This window comes from Bison bison, unplaced genomic scaffold (genome assembly GCF_000754665.1).
Source record: "Bison bison bison isolate TAMUID 2011002044 unplaced genomic scaffold, Bison_UMD1.0 scf7180017864196, whole genome shotgun sequence".
Taxonomy (NCBI): Eukaryota; Metazoa; Chordata; class Mammalia; order Artiodactyla; family Bovidae; genus Bison; species Bison bison.
Window position 1 is genome coordinate 2,456,590 of NW_011494768.1, and position 21,228 is coordinate 2,477,817.

Here is a 21,228-nt window from a genome sequence, read left to right on the forward strand (position 1 = left end):
GCTACGGCAAGGACGCCGGAGCACTTCGCGGAGGGAAAGCGGAGGAAGTTTGGCCCAGTTCGCGTGCCTTCACGGCGGTGTGTCTCGCAGAGGATTGTGGGTGTGGGGCCCCATGTGACGCCGTGAGAGGATTCGGAGTCGGTGAGTGGAGTCGGGCTCCAGGAGAAGAGGGACAGAGCTAGCGTACGACAGATTGTCTTTCGGGTTTACGAGCGCCGCGCTCTTCCTCCTTGCTTTTCCGACCCCTCTCTTCAAGCTTCTTTGCTCCTCCTCCAGGTCGTGTTGAGGGACTTGAGCCCCAAAGTGGCTCTCTGAGGTTTGGGAGCTGGGAAGGAGGTCCTAGTTCCCTGGTGCTCCCGGCGTTACCGGGTGGGTAGGAGGGGCAGGTGGGCACCGGAGGAGGGCGGGCGACCGAGGTGAGGTTAGGTCGCCTTCCTGTCTCCGAATATCTGGCGTAGATCAAGTGCTTTCGTTCTAAACATCTATACGCTTTACCTCTGATAGTTGAATGAAATATTGTTTACCCCACAAAGCTGTTCTGAGGGTCAGATGTTTAATGGTGCGTCATGGTCAAGCCTTGCTTTTGAAACAAAGCAGTGCTTTGTATTTGTTAACTCGAGAGAGGCTTTACCTGGTTCTCGAAGGGTGGTCATATACAAAGAGGGGGAACTTTGTAAGCTAAACCTGAATTCATTTTGTTCTGTTACAGCCTGGTCGAAGTAAAGGCTGTTCGAATAAAACGAAGTCAGGGTTGACGGAGATAATAGGACCAGAATGTGAAAAAACAAATAAGACCTACAGAGACTTAAGGATATTTTAATCATATTAGCTTTTACTTGTAACACATACAAATATAAAGTAGAAATATGGGATATCTAAGTGAGGGCAGTTGGCTAGTAATCATTTGCCTGCCTTTATAAAGACCTGGAATTCTGCTTGGTTTTGCCTTAAGTTTATTTCTTCAAATGCTGTACTCAAAAGAAAATATTCTGATAGTTTTTCTTTTCTGCATGTGACTCAAGATTCGTTCGGGAAATGAAATTAGACCTCTTTTATTTTACTTAATGTAGCTTAGAATATAGTATTGTGAATTAATATTTTCCCAAAGCATCTTACTTAATTCTGTTACTAACCTTTCATTATGATTTTATTTTTTAGTATTTGATTTCGTCAGGCATTTGTCCAGTTACACATTTTAAAATGGCATCTAAACAAGAAATCATGAGTGACCAACGGTTTAGGCGGGTTGCAAAGGACCCAAGATTCTGGGAAATGCCAGAAAAGGATCGAAAAGTCAAAATTGACAAGAGATTTCGAGCAATGTTTCATGACAAAAAGTTCAAATTGAATTATGCTGTGGATAAAAGAGGACGTCCCATCAAACACAGCACTACAGAGGACTTGAAACGTTTTTACGACCTTTCAGATTCTGATTCCGATCTCTCTGATGAGAATAATAAAACATTAAGTCAAAAGAAAATGAAGAAGAAAAAACCCCAGACTATAAATGAAGTAGAATCAAAAAATCTTGTTGAAGATAAAAAGAAAAAAAACAAGAAAATTCATCAAAAGGATTCTGGAAATAATGATTTAGATAACTCAGAGAGAATTCAGAAAATGAAAACCTCATGCAAATCTAAGAAGATCGACTTAGTAAGTCTTGAGAAAGATAGCAAAGAATTTACACAAAAAAGTACAAAAGGGGAAAAAAACACTGTTCAACAGAGCACAGACTCGTTTCCCAAAGAACAACTAAGAATGGTAGCCTCAGGCACCTCTGAGATTGTTCAGTCTCCCAAGGTCAAGTATTCTGAGACAAGAAGAAGAAAAATGCAATCAGGTTGGTTTGAAAGAACTAAGGAATCTTTGGTATTACTTATTCTTATACTGGTCTTTTAAAAAGGAAATATGTATAATAAGTGTTTTCATAGTATCATAGGAGTGGTCAAATACTTATTTAGAAGTATAAAGCTATGAAGGATAGTACACCATAAGATAATTTTTGATTTGAAGCCATAATAGCTAGAAGAAAGACAAATAAAAGTATGAGTCTTGAGGCTAAACCAGTGATTTTGATTTATGGTGAGCACTAGAGACAGCTGTGTTCTCTAACTAGATAAAGTGTCACGTGATCTCATGACGGGGTAAGAAGAGATGTATCTGAAGAAAGAAAGTAGAGTTGGGTACTCAGGCATTGCTTCATTTATTCAACTACTTTCAGTAACAAATATGTGGCAGATAGAACATCAAGACATGATTCCTCCCATCTTAGGGCTACTGCTAGTTTAAATGATGCCTGTACAAAAATTAGAAAAACATACGCCCTTCTGGACCCACAGAGCTTCCAGAGCTCACAGCGTGGTGAGGACAGTACCTTTGAGGGAGGCACAGACTGTTTTCCCCGAAAAGACACGCTGTTCCTGCAAGGTGTGTGGCTTGGTGATTGAAGTTTGGTTTTGATTGTAGCCCTTTTTGACCCTTTGAAAATCAGCTTTTGCAAATAATGGCTTGCAACACTATGCAATAGCCCTGATCTGAAGCACTACTGTCCAATAGAAGTCTGTAACTTTGAATTTTCTATTGGACACATTAAAAAGTAAGAAACCAGTGATTAATAGATACAAGAATATATTCTGCTGCTGCAAAGTCGCTTCAGTCATGTCCGACTCTGTGCGACCCCATGGAGTGCAGCCTACCAAGCTCCCCAGTCCATGGGATCCTCCAGGCAAGAACGATGGAGTGGATTGCCATTGCTTTCTCCTATGAATATATATTCTATTTAACCTAATATATCAAAAACTATTTCAATATGTAATCAATATGAAAATAATAGGATATTTTACATTCTGTTTTCTTACTATATCTAGTTGGACGAGCTGTTTTTCAGGTGCTGTTACCGTATGTGGTTGCTGGCTACCGTATTGGATAGTGCAGATACAAAGTGGAAGAAATCAGAACCATAATACATAATAGAGTAATTTTAAGTACCGTAGAAGAAAAGGTCTCTGAGACTTTGGAGGAAGAGGTCACTCAAGATACAGTAATCGGTAAAATTCATAGGTGAAGTGCTATCTTGGTTGGAGTTTAGAAGAATTAAACTTGGAATCCAAAGTATCCTAAATGGAGAGAACTTTTTGAGCAGACGTTTAGTTGGGCTTGTTCAGAAGAGATCAGTATTCCTATTTGATTAGATAATAAGATGTCTGAAGGAGTGAGTGAAGAATAAAGCTAGAAATGATTATTTGATACGAAGTAAGAAATGTCTGATTCTAGTTCACGTTTACAAGTTTTCTAAGCTAATTAGAATTGTCCCGTCCGGCAGCAGGAAATTTTGAGTAGTGGTGTTGCTGATCATTGGTGTTGTAATTGAAAACTGGTGATGTTCAGATAACCCAGACAAAGGGTGGTTATGGTTACAGTACCCTAGCAGGGTAGGCATCGATAAAAGACAGAGAAACGTCTTGACAGGCCATGGTCACATTGGGAAGGTAGGAAGTATCAGGCAGTGGACAGAATTCTAAATAACAGGGACTAAGGGGTTAGGAGTGAGATCTCATTCCATTTGTAGAGGAACCAGGCAGCAAACTGAGGTATAGGGAGAACGGATGCAAGTCTCGTTACTGAAAATGGAAAATAAAATCAGATTGAAACAGTAGCAAGGTTGGCCTGATGCTACATTTGTGAGCTACGTTAGTCTAGCTTCCTTTAAATTTCAGTAGATTTAGGGTACTGGGTTAATATTAATATGTCCAGTAATCCTTTGGATTTATTTTACATTATCTTAAGTTTCTCAATAACCATGAGAAATTAGGTTACATTACTTAGGAAACAAGGTTAAAGTGATTTCTGTGAGGATACACAGACCTCTAACTCAAGTCTTTGAGTCTTTCTACCCCACCTTGTTGCTTGCTGTAATTTTCATTGGTTCCTCAATCCAGAAGAAGCATTATCTCTTAGAGATTAAGTGACTCCACATATCACCATCTTTTGCTCACTAGTATTCATCACTCACCATTCCAGCAACTACTGTGTACAAGGGGCTTTTTAAGTGCTGTGAGGTAAAGGTGATGTGAGGAGCTGCAGTTTGATACTACATGTCATTTTAAAATGTTGCCCAGCACTGTGTGCTTAAGAACTTAAGTAAATAATTAGACACGTGTGCAAAGAACGTGGACTGTAACCCTGTTTTGAAATTTTAAAATGGTAACATAAGTCATTAGTGAAAGACCATGAAAGTGAGAGTCTCTCAGTCATGTCTGACTCTCTGTGACCCTATGGACTGTATAATTCTCCAGGCCAGAGTACCAGAGTGGGTAGCCTTTCCCTTCATGGGATCTTCCCAACCCAGGGATAGAACCCGGGTCTCCCACACTGTAGGCAGATTCTTTACCAGCTGAGCCACAAGGGAAGCACAAGAATACTGGAGTGGGTAGCCTATCCCTTCTCCAGTGGATCTTCCCAAACCAGGAAGTGGGGTCTCCTGCATTGCAGGCGGATTCTTTACCAACTGAGCTGTCAAGGAATCCCTTAAATGAGTTCCGATATCTCCAAATATGTCTGTGACATATGAAGTTTTAAAAATAGATTATAAAATTGAGTACATAGTATAAGTAGACCAGCTACTTAAATTAGTGGGCATGTCATAGAAAACAAATTTACAGAGTTACATACCAAAATAACCACCCAGTTACTTCTAAATGAAAAGTTATTGGTCATCTTTATTTTCTTCATTAAACCATATTTTTTTGTTTTTCTTTTGCAATGAGCAGTCATTACTTTTGTAATCAGAGGAAAAATAATATAAGCATTTTTTAAAAATAGGTAAGTAAGTAGTAGTATTTGCAGTCACCACCAGAGCATTGCCATCTAGAAACAGAGGCAGTTAACTTATTTTTGTATTCCCTCATTGTTTATTAGCTTATTTTTGTTTGTTTCTTTGTATTCTCTCATTATTTAAAATAAGGTTTTGTACACAGTGGGCCTTGAACAAATATTTAATGAATGAATAAATGTTATGAGTGTAGTTGATATTGTCAAAAATATTAAAATTTGTTCAGTTTGTTATACAACTCCAAATGTGATATGTCTACCACTGTTAACTGTGAGTCTATGTCTTATCAGGTGATATTTAAACTTTTTTTATATTAATAGTTATGTGGTTCAACATTTTAGAGGGAAAAAGTAACCACCACATCACAGACATATGAAATCTGTGACTTCAGGGATAGTGTTTAGAACAAGCTGCTAATTTTAATTAAAAAAACAGCTTCATGAAAAATGTCAGTGATAGGCAAAAATCATGAACATTGTGTGATAATAACTGATGCTTAAGAATTATTGCAATACTAGATAGAAATGTGTCCCCAAGGTGTTATTTTAAGCAAGTTGTTTAAAAATGAATTCTGATGCTTATCTTGTACTAATTTACTTTCATAATTGTGGTAGTTTTCTGATCCCATTTATAGAACTTAGGTTAATGCCCTTTTTTGGCTTTTTCACATCTGCTGGTTAGTTATCTTTTATTACACCCCACTCTTGTGATACTGAAATAAAGCTTAGTTCCTAACTCTTTCTCCTAACAAAACTTCATTTGGTTAGGCATGAATTGTGTTGAATTTATATTTTCCTTTAGTCTGCTTCATGGAAATTAGATTTTTACTGGATTTGAGGTCAAAATAACTTGGATTTAATTTAATACATCGTTTACATTTTCTTAATTTCTCCTTTGACCTTTCTGCAGTGGTTCCATTCATAATGGCAAGAGACAGCGATGGTCATGAAGACTCAACAGGTGGTAAAAGGTTTGACAAAGATGCTCTGGAGGAAGATTCAGAAAGTGCTAGTGAAACAGGAAGTGATGAAGAATCTGAAGATGAAATTACAGGCATTTGTAGGGCTGCTGCTGCTGATCTTCATGATGAAGAAGATGATGATGATGATGATGATGATGATGATGGAGGAATTGGAAATGATGAGGAAGATGATAGTGAGGATGATGATGAAAGCGACAGTGGCCCTGATCTTGCGAGGGGCAAAGGAAATATAGAAACCAGTTCTGAAGATGAAGACGATATGGCAGATTTACTTCCAGAGGAATCTGGTTTTGAGCATGCTTGGAGAGAATTAGATAAAGATGCTCCTCGGGCTGATGAGGTAACCTTTTGATCAAATAAGATTATTTTGTCAAGAGTACAAGTAGCTGTTATGGATGGTAGGATTAATGTAATTAAATTAATAAGGAAAAGCTTTATTGGTAAATAATAAGTCTTGATGGTGATTCTGATTAAAACTTCTTGATACAGAATATACCTATATAAAGTTAATATCTGTTCCAGCAGTTAGGGGTGAATTTCTATATAAATGATTAGAAGTCATGTGAAATTTTTTAAAAATTGTTGTTTTAACTAGAAGTGTGTATCAGTTCCTAGTGTACCTATTAGAAATGCTATAGATTAATATATTAAACTTTCCTACTCACTCATGGGTGGCAAAATAGCTTAATAAACTTGGTAGTTAAAGAATCAGCTCATCCTCATGTTCTGATTCAAGAACTAAGAACCAAATAAGAGAGTGCTTTTCTGTTTACAGTTTTACTGTTGTGTTGCTTATCTGAAGTTTCCTTTTACATACTGAAATCACTTAGATAAATACTATATTAATGCTTTCAGGATAGGCATTATATTTACTATCTTAATTTTGCAAGCATTGGGAATGATATAGATTATATAATAAGTAATTTTTGTCATTTTTTAGATTACGTGTCGATTAGCAGTTTGCAACATGGACTGGGATAGATTGAAGGCAAAAGATTTGCTGGCTTTGTTCAATTCATTTAAACCTAAAGGAGGTGTTATATTTTCTGTAAAGGTGAGGATTTACTTCAATTTCATTTTGAAGTATTTCTAAGCATTCTAAGTTAAATCCGTTTTTTTTATAGTCATAGTTTTCCTTTTAAGGAAAATAATTAATCTGAAAGTTGTTCCAATACAGTTAGACACAAAACTGATGAAACAAGTGTGAAGGTAAGAAAGGAACAGGTAAAATTATTGATTGGTTATATGATTGTGTTTAATTATGAGAACCAAAGTAATCAGTTGAAAAGCTATTATAATAAAGCTCAGTAAAGGGACAGGGTATAAGATAAATATTTTAAAAAAAGTTTCATTACTAACATTAACAAGTAACATTCTATTTTTACTAACAGCAGAAATACATAAAAATCTTACAAATTACCTTATAAACACAACCTATATGAAGTAAGCTATAACACTCGATAAATAATATATGAAAAATTGTGAGATACCGTATTTCTAGAAAGCCCACAGTGATTAAGACTCTAGACTTTGCAGTGTGACAGACCTGTATTCAAATCTTGATTCTGACACATGCTATATGATCTTGTGCATTTTATTGATTATTTCTCAAATGTGTTTTCTCCTCTAAGTAGATATAACAGTAGTATTTCTTAAGGTAGTGGTAAGGATTCAACGAAAAGCAGATCATACGAAGTATCTACTACAGTGCCTGAAGCAACTCTAAATTACTGTTGTTCAGTTTAAATATTTAAGAAATCAGTTCTATAGTTTTAGTATAGTTTCAGTCAAAATCTCAGTGCAAATGAAAGTTAAGAAAAAGGTTGCCATTAGTTATCTAAAAGAATAAACAAGTGAGAATGACTCATAAGTCTTTGAGAAATCATAGCAGTATAAAAGGATTTACCCTACCAGTTACAACATCACCACATTTTATAATGTTGCAGAAGTTTTCAGTTTTGGGTAGAGCATAGGGACAACTAAGGCTTCCCTCATAGCCCAGTTCGTAAAGAATCCACCTGCAATATAGGAGACCCCGGTTCAATTCCTGGGTCGGGAAGATCCCCTGAAGAAGGGATAGGCTACCCACTCCAGTATTCTTGTGCTTTCCTTGTGGCTCAGCTGGTAAAGAATCCACCTGCAGTGTGGGAGACTTGGGTTCGATCCTTGGGTTGGGAAGATCCCGTGGAGAAGGGAAAGACTACCCGCTCCTATTCTGGCCTGGAGAATTCCATGGACGGTATAGTCCATGGGGTTACAAAGAGTCGGACACGACTGAGCGACTTTCACTTTCACGTCTCCCAAATGATAGCCAGATGAAGTAAAGAAAAAAATTAAAAGTCAAACTGTAGGCAGAATTGAAATAGAATGGTGTTTTTGTTAAATCTTATATTTTAGGAGATGGACAGTAGGAATCACTGGACTTATAAAGAGGAAAAACCACAAAGAATCAACATGTGAGTGCATGTATGCTAAAAACCTCTACATTGAAACCTATTATGGTTTACATCTGTTGCCTGCATCATCCTGTCTCACATGCATTGTGGATTAATTATTTTTAAATATAGTATTATTATTTATAGTTATAGTATTATTATTTATAGACATATTAGAATAAACCTGGCTTGGCTTCATAGAAAAAAACAAAACCAAACCTGTTTTATGCAACTTAGATTAGTGAGAAAAACTTGGATTCCCTAGTCGATAAATTACATATTTCAGACAACTGAAAAAAGCATACATTAGTTAATAAATGAATATTAAGCCTGGTAGTAACAAAACACTGCAGGTTAATATGATTATATTTCCTGACTCTCAATAGTAGCCGGGATAAAAAAAAATACCAAAGATTTAATTCAGATTATTTTATCCAGTCGTTTTTCACACATGGGAGCGTGTATGTATGTGCCATTCTTGCTGTTTGCATTCTGTCCAGTTGTTTAGAGTTCCTGACCTTCAAAGGTCTGTATATTTTGAGAAAAGGGAAGTATAAATTACTTTGATCTTATTTTTTTGTTTGTTTAGATATATCCTTCAGAGTTTGGAAAGGAGAGGATGAAGGAAGAGCACGTTCAAGGACCAGTGGAGTTATTAAGCATTCCTGAAGATGCTCCTGAAAAGGACTGGTATTAAAACACTCCAGAAAATAAAACTAAACCTCATATGAGTTTGTGTCACTGATTCAGAATTCTGGTCACTTTCATAATTGAAACTAAAGTTTATATTTGTGCCATTCATGGTTAAAATAGATTGCAAAGAAAGTTAAAGTCTGCCAGAAGTGACACAGTATTCCAAACACATTTTCTGTGTATATTTATATTTCTGTATTCATGAAAGTAATTATTGCAGTTTTGAAAAACATTTCATGGTTAAACCTGAATCAATAAATTTTGCTTTTTTTCTTAGATGTTGATTTCTATGTAAAGAGCATTGAAACTATTTACCTCCAAATTATATAATTTATCTTAGTTAAATAGAAAAATATAAGAATGCAAGAATAATGAAGTTCTTAATCATCATAATGTAGAGAAATAAATTTTAAGTACTTTTGAATCCACTAGGTGGAGCTATATGTGCACTTAATAAAAATTGGTGGCAAATTTTTATTTGCCAGATGAAGACCCTCAAAGAATAAGCTATAGTTAAGTAAGTTGAACTTAAATACCATTTAGTCTTGACAACACATAAATAAAGTTTTGTAAGATCAGGTATTTGTTTATAATAAAAGCTAGTGCTTTCCTAGCATATGTTATACTGCAGTGGTCCTCCTCAGTGGATTTACTTGAGAAAGCTGTATATGGTAATCAAACAAACAAAAAATAATCTCTTCTAAAAATTAAAATTATAGGTAGCCACGTGTAATTCTTGCTTTCCTTTTTCTAAATACAAAATTCCAGTCAAAATCCCTAGTCTGTACCTTGTCAAAAAATTGTGTGTAAGTATTTAATGTTAGGCAAGAAGGCTATTCATAAAGGAAGATGGATTATAATAAAAGCCAGTTTGTAATATGTTTTTCTTGGAACAGTTACATTTCTTTTTTACAAGGAGAGAGGTATTTGTGTTCCTGTTTAAGTAAACCTAATGATTTTTTCCCCCTTTTTAGGGCCTCTAGAGAAAAACTGAGAGATTATCAATTCAAACGACTGAAATACTATTATGCAGTAGTAGACTGTGATTCTCCTGAAACAGCTGCTAAAATTTATGAGGATTGTGATGGCCTGGAATTCGAAAGTAGTTGTTCGTTTGTAGATCTAAGGTAATTCGTGTGTGTGGTACCAGTTTATTCTTGTAGCACAATGTAACTGTAAGAACTGAGATATTAGAATTGGTAGTGCTCTCTGTTGCTTCATTGTCTAAGAGGATTTCTCCCTTTTAGTAGAATGCTCTTGTAGCACATCACTCTTAAGAAAGAAAACTGAAATGAGAAAATGTTAAAGTGTTAGACAGAAGTTACCTCACATTTATGTGCTTTCAGATATGTCAGATGTGTTTTTAGGATGGCGGGTTTTATGCAATGATATTTCTTGGCAGCTGTCTTTAAGAACTAGGGAACCAGAGTGAAGTAACTTTACCAAAAGCATTGAGGTGGAGGCAAAGGCATTTGCTAATAGACTAGTGTCTCTTGATCCGTGCTGTCTGGTACAGTAGCCAGCAATCATGTCTGGCTTATTTACATTTAATTAAAAACTTAAAAAATTTAAAATTCATCTGCTTAGTCACACTGGACACATTTCAAGTACTTAATGGCCACATGTTGGGCAGAAAAGAAACAGAACTTTGATGACATCATCATAGAAAGTTCTGTTGGACAGTGCTGATGAGTAGATGGTCCTGCTGGCCTTGTCTTCAGACTTGGGCATTATTTCCACCATGTGCTCAGGATCACTGACCCAAGCTGAAAAACCTTACGTGGTTGGGAATGTCTGTTCTAAGGAAACCAGGAAGCTAAACTGTCATACCATTTGATCATTAACCTAGTTCCTTGAACCCAGTAAACCATTCTACTGTGACACTGTCAATAGAAATCACTTTTTTTTTTTTAAGATTTTTAATTTTAAATTATCAGTATATTAAGGCTTCTCTGGTGGCTCAGACAGTAAGGAGTCTGCTTGCAGTCCAGGAGACCTGGGTTCAATCCCTGCATCGGGAATATCCCCTGGAGTAGGAAATGGCAACCCACTCCAGTATTCTTGCCTGGAGAATTGCATGGACAGAAGATCCTGGCAGCTTACAGCCCATGGGGTCACAAAGAGTTGCACACAACTAAGCGACTAATACCGGAGAAGGCAATGGCACCCCACTCCAGTGTTCTTGCCTGGAGAATCCCAGGGATGGGGGAGCCTGGTAGGCTGCTGTCTATGGGGTCGCACAGAGTCAGACAGGACTGAAGTGACTTAGCAGCAGCAGGTGACTAATACATAGACACATCAGTATATTAAGATCATGCTTCACAATCATTGATTCTTTTTTTTTTCTTTTTTTATCTTCTACCTCTTGAACCTCCCTCCTGCTATCCAAGTTTGTTAGAGACTTTCTTGTCAAGATGAAATATTTTAGGGGAAAAAAAAATGCATCAGTTGATAGTCACTGGCTTTCATACTTCAAAAGCATTCTGACTCATGGATGGGGAACACATGTATACCTGTGGCGGATTCATTTTGATATTTGGCAAAACTAATACAATTATGTAAAGTTTAAAAATAAAATAAAATCAGAAAAAAAAAAGAAAAATACAAATAAAATTTTTTGCATTGATAGTTTGGGGTAAGATTTTAGCATGCTTAAGTATATAGCAAGAAAAACCTAACTCATCAAACAAGCTGTTTCCTTCTCTTTTTAATAATTTCAAAAGGAGGTGCTTGTTTTAAATGTATTAATTGTAGTTACTAAACATTAGAATGTCAGACCGCCTGTCATGAGTTCACGTTTACATATTCTTCTCAGGATCATTTTGTTCTTTCTTTTCCTTTTTGGGACACTTCCATGCAGTGTTAGAATAACCTCTGGCAGTACCTAGAAAACAAGATCAATGACCATGGGAAAAACTTACATCCCCTGTTTTGTCATATATTTTCTTCATAAAAGAAAATTGAGTTTTCTGCTGCTATCCTACTATCTAGGGAACTCTTTATTCATCTACCTCAAAATCATGCCTGTTGACAATGTTTAAAATATTGATCTCAGATGGTTATGTTTCTTCTACTAAGTCTGTGCAAAAGTGTATGCGGTAGAGGATATTCTGTAGACCTAATGAACCTTAATTTTTCATTCCTTCCCTCAAATATCATTTTTGGTGCAATATATAGCTCATGCTTTTTTGTGTGTGTGAAAATAAAATTTATGAAAATGATAGAACCTAAATATAATAACCATGGATCATTTCTCTTTGCTCTTTTCCTCCCGTTCATTAGGCTGATGGCTAAGAATTGTCAAACAGTTACAGTAGCTAATTTACATTTAGCTGCTATTATTTGTGACAGAAATTATAAGATAATATTAAAATTTTTAGTGTTGAAGAATCAGCCTTAAGCTTTTCATTATTTCAGTGATATCTTGTTCGTATGATACTTTATTTTCAGAGTACTTCCCCTTTGATAATTCTGTCTGATCTTCAGAATATCATGAAGCAAGTCAGTGACTGTGTTATCAGGAATCTAGGTCTTTTTGAAGCATGAGGGACTCATGTGTGTTTACACCAGACTCACATTAACTGAACTCCTAATGCAGGGTTTCTACCTACAGAGTTCACTTAGATTTAGTGGAATTACAGATTTATAGCTTATGAATTTCAAAAGTTTTGTGCCAAGATTATTTCTAACATTGTTTACTTCATCTGCATGTGTGTTCTGTAGAACCTCTATGTGGTATATATGTATAAACTATACTTAATTAGAAGACAATCTAAACTCTGGTTGTTTATCACTGCAGCATGTGTTTAAATGAATTCTTTTTTTTCCTTTGTTTCTTAGGTTTATACCAGATGATATTACTTTTGATGATGAGCCCAAGGATGTAGCCTCAGAAGTGGATTTAACAGCATATAAACCAAAATATTTCACATCTGCTGCAATGGGAACATCAACGGTATTTCTTCACTTTAGAAAGTATATAGGTGGACTCTGTTGTTGCTTTAAGAAAAGACTTTGTTATTTACTTATAGCATCTTTAGAAATGGAAAGTATTCAAAGTTTTAATGCATAAGTACAAATAGAAATGAAACACAAGTGTATTTGCATTTTTATCTACCCCATCTATTTGAACCTGTTTCCAGATTTTTGTTACGCCTTTAAGCCTGAGTCAATTATCTGCAAATGTTTCTTTTTTCTCTTCTATCTTTCCCATACAGTCTTACTTAACTAGATTCTTTAATGTAATATGTCAGTTATTAGTATCCTAGGGAGTAGGGGCAAGGAGCTAACACTACTTCAAATCACAGTTAGAAGCAGTGCAAATTTAAAATAGGGACACATTTTTTTCTGCAGATATGACCCCAAATTGTAAAAACAATTGAAGTAGAATAATTCTACTTCAATGTCACAGTAATGCTTAATAATAAACAGCCAAAAGATTTTTATTGAATTAGTTTGTTACTTAGCTGCCTAGCTTGTCTGCTCTCCTGCCCCATGTACCTTTTACCCACAGCTGAACTCTGCAGCAGCCACACAGGCTTCTCATTGCCTTTCTTGTGACAAACCAGCGTGCTCTTCTGAGGCCAGCCCGGTGGCAGAGAGCTGCTGTATCTGCCACTTGCAGCCTGCGGACACTGTGTGGCCATGATTAGTTACTGAGTATAGGGAAACCCCACCAGTGTGCAGTAAGTGAAGTCTGAAAGATTCAGTCACACAAAACCTAGGATCATGTTATTTTCAAGCCTAAAAACTAGGCAGGCCTATCCGGTCAGCCAGTCTCGAGTTCCTATGGCCTAGCTGTATCATCCATGTCTGTCTCAGTTCAGAAGTGATTTTGTGGTCATCAGCTCAGTCTTAATGATCAGAATAGGAATAATTCTGAATTGTGGAACTAGCAGTAATTTCTCCAACAATGGCAGTTATTTTAAGGATTGGATCTCTTATGTCCTGATCTGGGGAGATTAGCTTGAGGGGGAAAAAAAGTAAGGATGTGGAACCTGCCCTGTGATGGAGATTAAATCTCTAACAAGACTCAGAATGGGGGCTTCGTAGAGGACAGGAGCATGTCACCAGACCGATCATGTTATAGATAAATTCCTGTGTCATGAGGGTTTCCTGTGCTTTCAACCAGTAAATGCCTTTCTAATCAGTGGCTTTTAATCTCTTTTGGAAAAAGGACCACACTGAGATTGTTCTAAAAGCTTTATCAGGAAATTTCAGTTTGTAGACCTCTTGAAATGCCTAGAACTCCAGGTGAAAAACATGTTTTGACTGATTCATAATAATGTTAACTTTTTCACTAGTGCAGTTTCCTGTTTTCACCACAGTCAGTCCATACTGATGAATTTTTACTCCCAGCAATGAAGTGCCTTGTATATAGTAGAGAGTTAGGATACAGGCACAGGTTAACTGAAATGCTTCCCTTTCCACAGGTAGAAACTTTTGCCCTAAGCATGTTAATATATTATTGATTTTAGTATGTCTTTTTACTGTTTACTGTTAAACATCCACATTAACAATAAGTATTCTTTACAAGTTTGGGTTGCTGACATTTCCATTTTTATATGTTATTTTTTCTTACTTGGTGGAAGGTGGAGATCACTTGGGATGAGACTGATCATGAAAGAATTACAACACTCAACAGGAGATTTAAAAAGGAAGAACTTTTGGACATGGATTTTCAAGCCTATTTAGCTTCTTCTAGTGAAGATGAAGAGGAAATGGAGGAAGCACAAGGTATTTGTCTGCTTTTGTAAGCATTTGAATACTTAGCCTAGACTTACGAATGACAATATGTCTTTGGCAGTAGCTTGAAAGAGAATATCTAATCCTTAAATTGCCTGTGAAGTATGCTCACATGTACAGTATTATATATACTTATAGATAGTAATTGAAGTTTTTTATTTAGAGATATTTTCTTAGCCTGAATTTCTTCAACCAAAGACACTTTTTTTAAAACCCTATCCTCAACAAAAAAAGGGTCTGGTCTTTTAGACGACACATGATTCTTACAGTTATGCAATCACCTAAACAAGTAAAATGCTTTATTACCATCCCTTTTTTAAACTAAGAGCTTTTGGGTTATCTTTTACATACCGTTTTTCTGCTCAGTTAGTTTACAAAGTAGACTCTTCCTGTTCATTTAGTGATTATCCTAGAAATTGTGACTTGCATCCTTATTAAAGTTGAATACTAATTAATATTTTTACCCTCCTAGAGAATACAAGGAATCTTAAAAGAGCTTTCATGCTATTCTGTGTGCTTTACTTCTTAAGTACCGTAGGACATTAATATTATTGTTTTGTTTACATTTACTCACATTTTCCCTACTTCTTTTGCTCCTTGTTCTTTTCTAAATCTCATACTTCTGTTTGGGATCATTTTCTTTCTACCTTAAGTATATTTGTTGTAATTTCCAAAATTGAATTTTAGTTTGGTCTAAATATGTCCTTATTTTGCCTTTATTTGTGAATATATTTTCTTGATTAAAAAAAAATTCTAGGTGGACAGTCCTCTTGTTCCCACATTGATGATAATATTCCCCTGGCTTCTGATTTGTTGTTTTTGAGACGTCAGCTGTCAGTCTACTTTCTTCAGTCTTTTGAAGGTTGTCTGGATTTTATTCTTTGCATTTAAAAGTTTTCTCTTTCTGTCTTTCTGCAATTTTAATATGAACTAAGAATAGATTTTTAAAATTTATTATGCTTGGGGTTTGTTGGGTTTCTTGAATTTGTGGCATGGTATCTTTCAGCCATTATCTCTTCAGGTATTTCTTCCCCCTTCCCTGGACTTCAATTAAATACATATTGAATCTTTTCACTGTAACTTCCATGTTGTTTCTCTCCTGTATTTTTTTAATCCACTGTCTTTCTATGCTAGTCTACTTCTGGTTGATCCTTGCCCTGGAGTATATCTTTCGGGGTCCCTGCTTATTTAAATATGGGGTACTAGTTGGTTTTTTAACTTTTGTCTTACTGGCCTGTGAGACTGCCAAAACTGTCGGTTCGTCTCAGGGCTATTTGTTTGGTAGACTAGTACGTGCATTCAGGGCAATGGGGTCCTCTCGATAATGATCATCTTCTCCTTAATTTTGATTTGGTAATTCTTCACTAATTTGTCCGTTCTTTGAAGTTTTCTTCTTTCTTTTTAAAATAACTTTGAGGCTTGGGTTAGATTTTCTTTGCCCCAGTGCCTTTCTTTTCGTAGCTATGAAATGGGGATCATAATAGTACCTGCTCGTGGTTGAAAAGGGATAACATATGTAAAGTCTTAGCATACTACCTCATATCATATATTTTTACTTCTAAAACTTTAAGGATTAATGGCTTTTTGTTTGAAATGTACTAATTAAGTTTTTAAAAACATGCATTTTTCTTCAGTATTTTAATTGATTGCAAGCTTACTATAATCTATAATTTAGTATCTCTGATAGATGCATTAGTATATTTGAATGCTTTGAAGTTACTGGATGTTCCTATTGTAGTTTATAAGAGATCATACCAGGGCTTCTTACTGTTACAGTTTTTTTTCACTCCTTATATAGAATTAAGTCTTTCACAAAGTATTGTCCTTGAATTGGGAGAAAACAGACTTACATGAGTTAACCCACATTTTAGAGCTTCAGAAAGTAAAATTTTAGTACTGGAAAAAATCAATTTAAAGTAGGCCATCAGAGACTTACCACTAAAATCTCAACCTGGAAGCAGCTTGCTTCTAATTATGTTTTCAGAAGTAAGCTTTTAATAGAAAGAAATACATTGCCATTTTGTTAATGCGTTCCTGATGTTTTATCCATTGAATTACGGGATACATGACAGAATTCCATCCAACATTATTATTGTGGCATAAAGCACAAACAGGAAAAAAATGAATTTCAGCTGTTCAAGTGAAAATGTAAAAGTGTGATAGGATGGAAAGAATGTTGTGGACTATTTTTTATTCATTCAGAGGAAAAAAACCTATAAAAACATTTATTTAACCAATTTTTTTCACGTCACCTTTTGAAGATGTAAGGACAATCTATTAACATTGATGTTTCAAGCTAAATGCTTAATAATATCGGATGTATTTAGTGACCAGTTAGTTATAGCTCATAGAAGAGAGGGTCTTCTGTAAAATTTCCCTTTACTGAGGACATTTACTCAATTCAGTTAGTCTGTATGTTTTGCATTAAAACCTAGGTTCTTAATTTCTGTTTTGACGTGGAGAATTACAGTGGAAATACATAGCAAACAAACTTTTCACGTATTAGTTTCTTTGGTATTTGTTGCCCGTGAATTTTACACTGTTCCTTTGTATTATGATTATTTTTATAAAATTGGGAAATGGAAATGTGAAGCTTTTTCCACATGGGAAAATTAAATCACAAGCTTCTAATTTGTTCATTTTTATTCTTTGTGTGCTAATGAGACCCTGAGAGTAAGTATGCTTGCTCATTATCACGTGGAAAGGACTCGTTACTCTTTGTTTTAGATAACAGGCAGCTTCCTTTATCTGTGTCATTGAACAGCTAAGTCCATGTATCAGATGCATCCCAGCACTACTGAGACTCCTTTTATTGACCATATATGTGTTAGATGGTAGGAGACATAAAGGGGGAAAAAATGCCATCCCTGCTATCTTGCTTATAGGGTGGAGAAGTTCAAGGATGTTACATGACTACACGATTATTTTGAGATACGAATTTTAGTAAAAACAGAGATTCCCAAGTATACTGTTATCACTGTACTAATATTGCAGCTGATCTTTTATTGTAAATAAGAGTTAAGTCACTTAATTCATTTTGTGTTAAGTTTAAGTCTGATTTTGATATTCTGCTGTTATAGTGTATCTGACAGCTTTGAGAAGAGTGCTGCAGTGGCTGAGATTGAACAGTGAAGTTAGAAGTGAAATTATTTCTGTATATTCAGTTAAATTGATTTTTTTTGTTAGGTGATGATGGAGTCAGTGTAGAAGAAGATGGGAAAACAAAAAAAAGTCAGAAGGATGATGAAGAACAAATTGCTAAATATAGGCAACTCTTACAAGTTATTCAAGACAAAGAAAAGAAAAGCAAAGAAAATGATATGGAAATGGAAATTAAGTGGGTTCCAGGTAAGAATTAGATACTAACCAAATGTTCACTGTTTTCCTTCATTTGGGGACATCAAATAGAAAAGAAGATCAATTCTTTGGAAAAATTAACTTAAAAAAAATCACATTTTCAGGAAACGTTTTTGTGAGGAAGTTAATATAATATTTGCATACATCATTTAATTCACTTTGGGGCTACTGTTTTAGACTCTTACTGGCTTATTCTTGGTTTCTTTAATTTACTCACTATAAATTACCCATTTATGAAAGTAGGCCTTTCCTAGGCTTGATTCCAGTGTTCTCAGAATGTAGAAACTTGATTCCAGGCACCATGTATTCTAAAGTCATTAAACTTCTTTTCAAAATATGTAATTCATAAGTGAATTTTTCTCTAGTAACCACTAGTAGACTTTACTTAGTGAAGATTCACTAACACAAAATATGTAATACGTAGTTTTCCATCTCAATTAACACAATTTTTAAATATTCTTGGATAGTCCAAGAAGTATATATAGCATTATGAATTTTATAACTGCCTTGAAGGATTCAGGAACTTTTTAGAGTAGTAAAATACTACTACAATAATAATTAAAACCTTGTCAATGCTAAACCAAGGTAAGAGGATAAATGAGGGTAATTTTCTAACATAGATATTTTTTCTTAACAGTCCTGGGCAAATCAGCATGTATCTTTGTGAATAATACTGTGTTTGCGAATTATTGATTTTTATGTATATCTTAAAGATAAATATGATTTTTGGCAATATTTCAATTATTTTAGCCTCAGTTTGTCTCTAGATGAAAGAATACTGTTAATAACACCATTGCTTAAAAGTTAAGTGTTCTGTATTCATTTAGTTCTGTTTCTTACAACTCATTTGTTTTTGCACTGAGAGTAAAATATGTGTTTTCATAGATTGTTTTTATGGAGGGGGGAGACTAGCATAATTCGATATTTGAGGATAGGTTCTTACAGTAAATTTATCAGGATGTCCATATGTCTCCTACATGTTCTCTAAGAATTCGGTGCTGTGTTTTAACCCATTTGTTTTAAATGTTTGGCTTTTGCGAGAAGTGGTGAAAAGAAAAAATGAAGTTTAGTAGTACTAGCATATGAACAGTGGCTAAGGGACCACAATTAATGTAGCCTGGAGAGGAAGAATCTAAAGTGACTTAATATTTTCAAGTACTTGCATGATAAGTATATAAATGAAGACTTAATCTCAGTTACTACCTCAGAAGTCAGTGTTTCACAAGTGGATAAAAGTTGAATGAAAGGTTTCAAGGTAGTATAAAGGAATTCTCTGTGTTGTTAGAATTGTTCAGTAAAGCCTGCATTAAGGGATTGAGTATCCTTTGTCAGTAAATCTCACAGTAAGGCAGTTAGAACCTACCACTCAGAGATGTGTGAAGAAATTTTTTTACTTGAGGTCCTTGGGTTAATGATTCTAAGAAATGTTGGAGTCTGTCTTTTAAATCAAATATGTTGAAATTGTAGCTTAATTCTAATCTTAGGATGAGCTTACTGAATGAAGATATTTTAAATGAATATGTTTTAAATTGAGATACCCAGGTGATAATATAAGAAAGAAGATTTAAAATAAATTTGATTGAAAGTTTTCTATTAAATATTTTAGAGAGATAAAATATTTAATATAGTTTATATAGTGAAAAATACCAAAAAGTGATGCATAGGAAGATTTAAGCAATACAGTTTTCCTAGGATAAACCTCACTTAGTCATGGTGCATTATCCTTCTTTTTATTCCTAGACTCAGTTTAATAATGTTTTGTTAAAGATTTTTGCACCTGTATTAATGAGGAATACTTGCCTATAGTTTCCATTTCTTGCAGTGTCCTTAGCTTAGTGTTATCAGGGCAATGCTGGTAATAAATTAGCAACTGTTCCCTCTGATATGTAGCAGTACATTTTTATCTTGACTTTGCTATTTGTGGATGTGATATTAATGTCATGTAAAATATTTTGAAATATAAAATGAAAATTATCATCTGTAATTCCATTTCCCTTATTCAGCCACTGAGTGATTAGATAGATTGTGGTTTAATTTATCATTTCTCTACTGGTGAATATTAAATAATATTTCTAATATTAATCATATTTTAATATTTCTAATCTTTCACTTCAGTAGGCCCATGACGTTGAAAAGAAATGTGATCTAAGGCTGTTACAAATCCCAAAGCCAAAAATATCAGTACTTTCTTAGATCTCTTTACTTTCATCACCAGTCAAGTAATAGGCTTACTCTTTTAGGGTCTTTTACTTATAAAAACAATTTTTTAACAAAGATGCTCCTCCTCCCTCCCCAGCCCCCTATTTTAGAAATGTCAGTGCATGTGAGAACCTGCAAAGACCACAAGGAGAAGCTAATGGCAGTCAGACTCACTCACCAGTCAGTAACATGACTTCCTCACTCACATAGCAACTTGACATATGCTGTGGATCAACCTGTGGTTCTCTCACAAACTGTTGAAACTACCAGTGTCCAAGCCTCAAAATTTAAATCTCAGATGCCAAGCATCTAGAATGTTATAAATAATCTATAGCTTTTTCCATATTTTGAATTATTTTCATAGGATAGCTTCCCAGAAATGGAATTACTAGGAAAGGACACAGACACTTTTTGTGTCTTGAGATTATTACCAAATGCTTTCCAAAGGGGTTGTACCAGTTTTTAGTGCCTTCAACAATGATGAAAGTGCCAGGTTCATGGAATTATCATCAACATTCACAATATAATTTTTGCTCTTAGTTGACCGAATGAAAATTGATATTCTGCTGTATAATGCATTTTTTTAAAGTCTGTAACCGCAGTATTTTTTGAAGGCCCCATATGGGGTATTATTAACCTGTAGATCCTTGGTGTGGTTGTGCACATGAGTAAGTGTGTGCATTTTCTGTGTGTGTGTGAATGTAAGGGGTCTGTTACACACTGACATGTTAGATGAGACAAATGAACTTCTCTTTCAGGATCTCGGTTTACTTATTTGGAAAGGGGGACTAATAATACCTTTCTAGCTTTACGAGGCAGAGAAGGCAATGGCACCCCACTCCAGTACTTTTGCCTGGAAAAATCCCATGGACGGAGAAGCCTGGTGGGCTGCAGTCCATGGAGTCGCTAAGAGTCGGACACAACTGAGCGACTTCACTTTCACTTTTCACTTTCATGCATTGGAGAAGGAAATGCCAACCCACTCC

At 35.2% G+C, this 21,228-nt stretch overlaps 1 protein-coding gene across 4 annotated transcripts in view; it reads left to right on the plus strand.

The window, feature by feature from the left end:
- Positions 1–62: 62 nt before the first annotated feature.
- ESF1 (ESF1, nucleolar pre-rRNA processing protein, homolog (S. cerevisiae)) overlaps positions 63–21,228 on the plus strand; it is a 60,938-nt gene continuing 39,772 nt past the window's right edge. Inside the window, exons 1-9 of one of the 4 annotated variants that reach the window (XM_010844147.1) lie at positions 63–141; positions 1,159–1,840; positions 5,741–6,153; positions 6,754–6,867; positions 8,838–8,938; positions 9,916–10,068; positions 12,782–12,896; positions 14,533–14,677; positions 17,873–18,034. In XM_010844147.1, coding sequence (XP_010842449.1) covers positions 1,201–1,840; positions 5,741–6,153; positions 6,754–6,867; positions 8,838–8,938; positions 9,916–10,068; positions 12,782–12,896; positions 14,533–14,677; positions 17,873–18,034 — 1,843 coding nt within the window. In that variant the 5' untranslated portion in view covers positions 63–141; positions 1,159–1,200. Of the gene's footprint in view, positions 370–1,158; positions 1,841–5,740; positions 6,154–6,753; positions 6,868–8,837; positions 8,939–9,915; positions 10,069–12,781; positions 12,897–14,532; positions 14,678–17,872; positions 18,035–21,228 lie in introns of all 4 variants that reach the window. The other 3 variants (XM_010844149.1, XM_010844148.1, XM_010844150.1) reach the window with 3 other exon arrangements.